The following is a 6,904-nucleotide window of genomic DNA, read 5'->3' as shown; positions in this document are numbered from 1 at the left end:
CCGGTACGAGGTACCGAGGTACTGAGGTACGAGTCACGGCTGCACTTTGGGTCAGAATAGATCCGCTAACAATAAACAGTCTAAAACACGACTTAATCAGTTAATAAATAGCTTTTTTTCTCATTTCAAATTGTTTCTGAACTGTTCGTGCTGTGCTGAAGCCTCAATTTTCTAGGTTCTCTCCCCTCGGAGCTCGAGGCTTTTGCCTCCTCGGGAGGTATGTAGTAAATTTTATATGGCAGGTTAGACGCTCCTATTTTGATTCACACCTCATTCAGCCAATCATGTAACTGGCTGTATCAAAATCACCTGAAAAAGCTACGTGACGCCCTCTGGTTATAATTGGCTCTGGAAAATTCATTTCTTAACATGATTGGCTGAATGGGGTGTCAAAGTGGGAGGGTCTAGCCTACCATATAAAAAGCACTACATGTGTCCCACTGACAGGGCGTGTCCAGTTAACAGGTTAATGTCTGTCTGCTCGATGCAAAATATCCCAATTAAAAGCAACGAAAGATGAACTAACTGTGTTTAATGTTATTCTGCTCAATTTCAACAACACAGCACAGCTCGAAAACACTGAGATTTCATTTACGCTACACGAGAGCGCATTTACCTCCAAAACACAGTGGTTACCAGGGGGACTGAGGTTTGATCAAGTTTGGTGATTATTTCTTTCCAGAAGTTTTGTATTGTGGACAGAGGCAGAATGTGTGGAGGTGGTCATCAGTTCTGGTAAGTGTGTGCAAACACAATTTCTACCTTATACACGTAGGGAACAGTAAAGTAAAAAAAAAAAAATATATATATATATATATAAAAAATATATATATATATATAATAGATCTGATTTCTATTTTTCCTTGAGCAGCACATTATTATCTGAATAGGTGAAAATAAATTCTTAATTGTGGGATTGAGTCATGATGCATCATTAAAGAACTCAAACCCAGTGAGACTACACTGCTTTAAAACACATTTTATATAATCCAGCATGTCGATTATTGCAGATTAAACAGTTCAGGAATATCCCAATAATCACTTCATCAAAATGAATGATTAGCAACAAACACCCAAGTAAACATGAAAACACAGTAAAAAACCTGATATTATAATAACTGCACTCCTGTATCTTCATGTTAGGGTGATATTAATGAGCCGCAGCTAAATGATCATGAACTCTGAATTTCACTGTATAGCACACGCCCTGTTTTTCATGATTGCCATAGCTGCAGCTCCCACTGCAGCTCCTATTGCAGCTCCTAATGGACCACCTACAGCTCCAACACCTGCTCCAATAGCAACTTCAATAGCAAACCCGGCAGCAGCTCCAAGACCAATCCCCGGAACAGCTCCAGCAGCAGCCAGAACAGCCTGAATGAAGCTGTTGTCTCTCTCTGCCAGTCTTCTTGCTTCTTGGCGTGTCATGTCTGGATTTTCTCTCAGAAGTTGTGTCATCTTCTCTCTGATGGCTCTCTCTGCCTCAATGAACTTGTCATTGGTGTAGCACTTTCCTCCATTTCTCTGAACAGTTGTGTTGATCTTCTTCAGCAGCTCTCTCACCTGAGAGCGATCCTTCCCTCTGTTGTTAAAGACATGATATCCTCCCTGACACTGACAGATGAAATCTCTGAGAGCTTCATTTTCATGAATAAATGTTTCTATGTTTTGTCCATCTGCCTCCAGATTGTCGCCATGGGTGAACAAGGCCATGGTATAAAGTGCTGACTTTTCTCCAAACATGTTCTGAATGATTTTCACTGTTTCTTGTTCTTGTTTGGTGAATCTGCCGGTCTCTATCACAACCAGGACCACACAAGGACCAGGAGCAACAAACGAGATGGATCTAGCGATCTCTCTTTTCACCTCCTTTTCAGTTTTACTGGTGTCAAACAGACCTGGAGTATCAACTACAGCCAGTGTTTGACCACCAAACTCTCCTCTTTCCTTTTGGCACTCTGACGTCACTGTGGAAGGAGATGCTTTAGATTTAAAAGCTGTTCTTCCTAAGATGGTGTTTCCTGCTGCACTCTTCCCAACTCCAGTTTTCCCGACAAGCACCATCCTGAGCTCTGCTTCCTCCTCTTCTTCAGCATCTGCCAGAGAATATTAAAAACACAATGATGATGATCAAAAGACACATTTCCTTCAATTTCCTTTGAAACATTTATGTTTTTTTAGATGAAACTCATGTCTCATCAGTTTTTTTTCTTATTTTCTGTTGAACTTCGGTGGTGTGTGGTTGATGTTTACATTTTATAGACTGTTCCAGTATTTGTTGACTGAACACATGTTTTAGATCAGATTTTAACAACAATTAAAAAATACACAAAAACGACAGACAGCACGTGGCGTGGTGGTTAGCACTGCTTGCTCACAGCTGGAATAACATCTAGAAGGTCTGGGTTCGATTCCACCGTGGCTCGGGCCTCTCTGTGTGGACTTTTCATGTTCTCCCCGTGTCTGTGTGGGTTTCCTCCCACAGTCCAAAGACATGCACTTACTGGGGTTAGGTTAATTGGAAACTCTAAATTGCCCATAAGTGTGAATGTTTGTCTGTCTCTCTGTGTTAGCCCTGTAACAGGCTGGCGACCTGTACAGGTGTACCCTGCCTCTCGCCCTATGGTTGCTGGGATAGGCTGCAGCCCCCCCCACAACCCTGAACAGGATAAGAGGATGGATGGAGAATAAAAAGACATCAACTATAGAAACAACAAAAGAAAATAATTGGTAAAAACAGATAGATAGTGAGCAATATTCATCTAAAATTGTTTGAGATTAATCTGTTCACATATACCTTACCTAGCCGAGCGTATCTGCTCTCCATGTTTCTCTTTCTAGAAGCACCTGATGTGTGTGACTGTGCCGCAGGTCTGGCTGCTGATTATTTCCTCATCTCAGTATGAGTCTGCTTCTAGTCCCGCCCTTCAAACATGTGACATCCTTGTTCTTCCTCACAAATACATGACAAAACAATGTTACTATAATGCAGTAAAAACAGAATGAAAAACTTTAAATAGAAATTCAAAGTGGACACAATTGATAGAAAAATGTGATGATTTTAAGCTTTGTATAAGTTGACTTAAACTGTGTGAACTGAAATAACCTCATTAAATAGGATGTGAATTGTGTGGCATGGAATCTGATGGAGGAACTGATAAGTCACAGAAGCAGGCAGTGGTGTCAGTAACACGTTACTCTAATCTGACTACTTTATCTCAGTAACGAGTAATCTAACACGTTACTATTTGCAGTCCACTAATCAGATTAACCCTCCTGTTGTCCTCGGGTCAAAATGACCCACCACTGTGTTAAAACCCCCCAAAAAATCCACTAAATGCTATTTTTTTAACTTGAAATTTTATGACTTTTCCTAGATTGGCCCCAACAGTAGAAAAAGTGAAATGTTGCTTTTATTCACATTTCCATGTAAGCTGTACAAAAAAAGTTACAAAGGTGGTCTTCGGGTCAAAATGACCCATCCATCCATCCATCCATTCTCTTCTGCTTATCCGGGGCCAGGTCGCGGGGGCAGGAGCCTAAGCAAAGAAGCCCAGGCTTCCCTCTCTCCAGCCACCTCCTCCAGCTCATCCGGAGGGACCCCAAGGCGTTCCCAGGCCCGCCGAGAGATATAATCCCTCCAGCGTGTCCTGGGTCTACCACGGGGCCTCTTCCCGGTGGGACGTGCCCGGAACACCTCACCCAGGAGGCGGCCAGGAGGCATCCTAATCAGATGCCCGAGCCACCTCAACTGGCTCCTTTAGATGTGGAGGAGCAGCGGCTCTACTCTGAGCCCCTCCTGGATGGCCGCACTCCTCACCTTATCTCTAAGGGAGAGGCCAGCCACCCTTCGAAGGAAACTCATTTCTGCCGCTTGTATTCGCGATCTTATTCTTTCGGTCACTACCCAAAGCTCGTGGCCATAGGTGAGGGTAGGAACGTAGATCGACCAGTAAATCGAGAGCTTCGCTTTTACACTAAGCTCTCTCTTCACCACGACAGACCGGTGGTATCCGGCATCCGCATCACTGCAGAAGCAGCCCCGATCCATCTGTCGATCTCCTGCTCCCTTCTCCCATAACTCGTGAACAAGACCCCGAGATACTTGAACTCCTCCACATGGGGCAAGAACTCGTTCCTGAGCCGGAGAGGGTACTCCACCTTTTTCTGGCTGAGGACCATGGCCTCAGACTTAGAGGTGCTGATTCTCATACCGGCCGCTTCACACTCGGCTGCGAACCATTCCACTGCGAGCTGGAGGCCCCCCCCTGATGAAGCCAACAGAACCGCATCATCTGCAAAAAGCAGAGATGAGACTCTGAGGCCACTAAGGAAGAAGCCTTCCGCCACCTGGCTACGCCTAGAAATTCTGTCCATAAGAATTATGAACAGAATCGGGTTAGGGGTTAGGGGTTAGGGTTAATGACCCATGAGGCAAATAGAGATCAAGGTCACAGAGTTATTTAGAAACCACAGAATGTTACAATGGTTTAGTTGTGTCTCAGATCAATCAGTAGCCGAAGTAAACAAGGCAAATCAGGAGGTGTTCTCGCAGACTTCAAAAGACCACCTGTTTATTTCCAGAGGTTATAAAGGTGCTGCAGATAACAGGACCCCGAATTCTGTCTGTGCTGAAGCCATGAGTGTGCGTTATAACGTTGAAGAGGCTATAGAGCTGATTTTCTCAGATGTCCAGCAAGACAACTCTGATTCAGAAGAGGAAGTGGAGGATGTATCCGAAGAAGAAGATGGGGAGGAATACAACCCAGAGCATCATGAATCATCTTCAGAAGAAGAAGAAAACCCTGAAGCTGAAAGAAAGACTTTCCTTTCAAAAAATGGCAAAATAACATGGTCCTCCGCAGCATATGACCAACACGGCAGGCATGCAGAACAAAATGTGATAAAGATGACCCCAGGACCGACAAGGTATGCCGTTTCTCACGCCCATGACATTGTCTCTACATTCTACCTGTTTATCACACCAGCAACAGAAAAAAGAATCCTGGAGATGACAAATCTGGAGGGTTTTCGCAAATATGGAGACAGCTGGAAAAAGATGGATGAGATTGACCTGCAGGCCTACTTAGGGCTGCTAATCTTAGCAGGTGTATACAGGTCCCGAGGTGAGGCTGCAGCTAGTCTATGGGATGTAGAGAGTGGAAGGCCAATTTTCCAAGCCACAATGCCACTCAAACTCTTTCACACCTACTCAAGACTGCTACAATTTGATGACCGTGAATCAAGACCAGCAAGACGTGTGACAGACAAACTTGCAGCCATAAGAGAGGTATGGGACAAGAGGGTGGAGCAGCTGCCCTACCTCTACAATCCAGGGCCTGACGTAACAGTGGATGAGCAACTGGTTCCATTTAGAGGTAATCTGTTTTCATATTTGTAATAAAAGTGACAAGCCAGCAAAATGTGGGATCAAGTCATGGGTGGTTTGCGATGCCAAATCAACCTATGCTTGGAAAATGCAAGTCTATACTGGGAAGCTGACCAGTGGATGCCCAGAGAAGAACCAGGGCATGCGAGTTGTGCTTGATGTGACAGAGGGACCGAGGGGTCACTATGTGACATGTGACCCCTCAGTCCCTCATTGTACATTGTCTTAAATTGTTCACTGGACAAAAAAAAAAAAAACTGAGTCATTGGGATGAATAAAAATGATTTCAAAACTCCTTTTTGCACATTTTCTTCTTTAGAAAGGTCATAGAAATTCAAGTGAAGAGGGAAAACTCAGGTATTCACACATTTTGTGGTGAATGACAATATGCAAGATGAAATTTGGTGTTTAAAATTCAATTAAGCTGCTTATATTGGGATTTAGTGAAGACGGGTCATTTTGACCCGGAGGACACGGGGTGTATACAGAAAATGAGGACAACAGGAGGGTTAAAGTTATTTATCCAAGTCACTGTGTGTTACTATTTTTGTCATTTTCCTCAGTACAAAGATATTTTAGCTTTCTTCTTGTGTCTCGAGGAGTGACGTCTGACCTAAGCAACAACTGCGTCCTGTTTTCATCATGAGGACGATAACAGCACAGTGAGTAAACGATGGAGGGAGGAGAGAGAGGCGCGTTTTCTCACTGAAATACAGGAACTATTGTGAGTCTGTGTCAGCTAAAGATGACATCATCAAGGTTAGCTGTGAACTCTGCACTGTTGGACAGTATGTAGTAGAGGAAATGCTGCCCTTAAACACGCCCTCTTTTCCTGGTTGTCATTTTTATGTTGAAGCAGCAGGGGTGCTGCCAGATTTTCAGTGTTTGCCAGAAAATGACTGCCTGTATTTAAACGGCTGTAAATGACCAGTTGACCTATAATCTGTGAAACGTGTCAAACTTAATTCTCATGAATGATATCAGGTCATTTTGAGTGAGAAACAGCATTTCTATCACAAGGTAGAAGCTGCACTCAGTTTTTGGCAAAGTGACTTTTATATATTCGTTTTTTAATCAAGGTAAAAACTTGCTGGTGTGAATCACAGAGTTTTTGGTCTCTGACATCTTAACCTCCACCACTCTGGAGATCAGTTTGGGCTTCAGTTGTGTTTCAGCCACATGTTATAAAGAAACCAGCAGGTGTTACTTTCCAAATCAACTGTGATGTGTTTAAAGCCCTGCGGTACTTCTCTCCCTGCTGGTGCTGTGCTTGTGTAGATAACCTGTTGTTAATTTATTTAAAGACTCAGTCATGCTCCTCTGTTCCCTCTCCTCTTCTCCAGCCTGGAGGTCTCAACCTCTGGTTTTGTCAAGAAATTAATACGAATGCACAAAATGTTTTTCTCATTGCTCCCTACCAGGGTTATTATAGTTAACGAAAATGAACGAAATAACGAAAACTGAAATTGAAAAAACATTGTCGTTAACTGAAATAAATAAAAAGTATAATTAAAA

At 43.3% G+C, this 6,904-nt stretch overlaps 1 protein-coding gene across 1 annotated transcript; it reads right to left on the bottom strand.

Annotated features, from left to right (window-relative positions):
• Positions 1 to 1,188: 1,188 nt before the first annotated feature.
• Positions 1,189 to 2,859, bottom strand: LOC115792607 (GTPase IMAP family member 9-like). The gene is made up of 2 exons (XM_030747207.1): positions 2,803 to 2,859; positions 1,189 to 2,096 (listed from the first exon to the last, which is right to left on the bottom strand). The coding sequence occupies exons 1-2, from the start codon at positions 2,825 to 2,827 to the stop codon at positions 1,189 to 1,191; spliced, it is 933 nt and encodes a 310-aa protein (XP_030603067.1). The 5' UTR covers positions 2,828 to 2,859.
• Positions 2,860 to 6,904: the final 4,045 nt, after the last annotated feature.

The sequence above is a fragment of the Archocentrus centrarchus genome, chromosome 14 (genome assembly GCF_007364275.1).
Source record: "Archocentrus centrarchus isolate MPI-CPG fArcCen1 chromosome 14, fArcCen1, whole genome shotgun sequence".
Lineage (NCBI taxonomy): Eukaryota > Metazoa > Chordata > Actinopteri > Cichliformes > Cichlidae > Archocentrus > Archocentrus centrarchus.
This window is presented reverse-complemented; position numbering and strand designations above follow the sequence as displayed.

Excerpts from the sequence above, each read along its gene's own strand:
- LOC115792607 (XM_030747207.1), bottom strand. The coding sequence starts at position 2,827 with ATGGAGAGCAGATACGCTCGGCTAG. Across the intron at positions 2,097-2,802 it reads GAGCAGATACGCTCGGCTAG|ATGCTGAAGAAGAGGAGGAA; the intron begins GTAAGGTATATG and ends ATTCTCTGGCAG.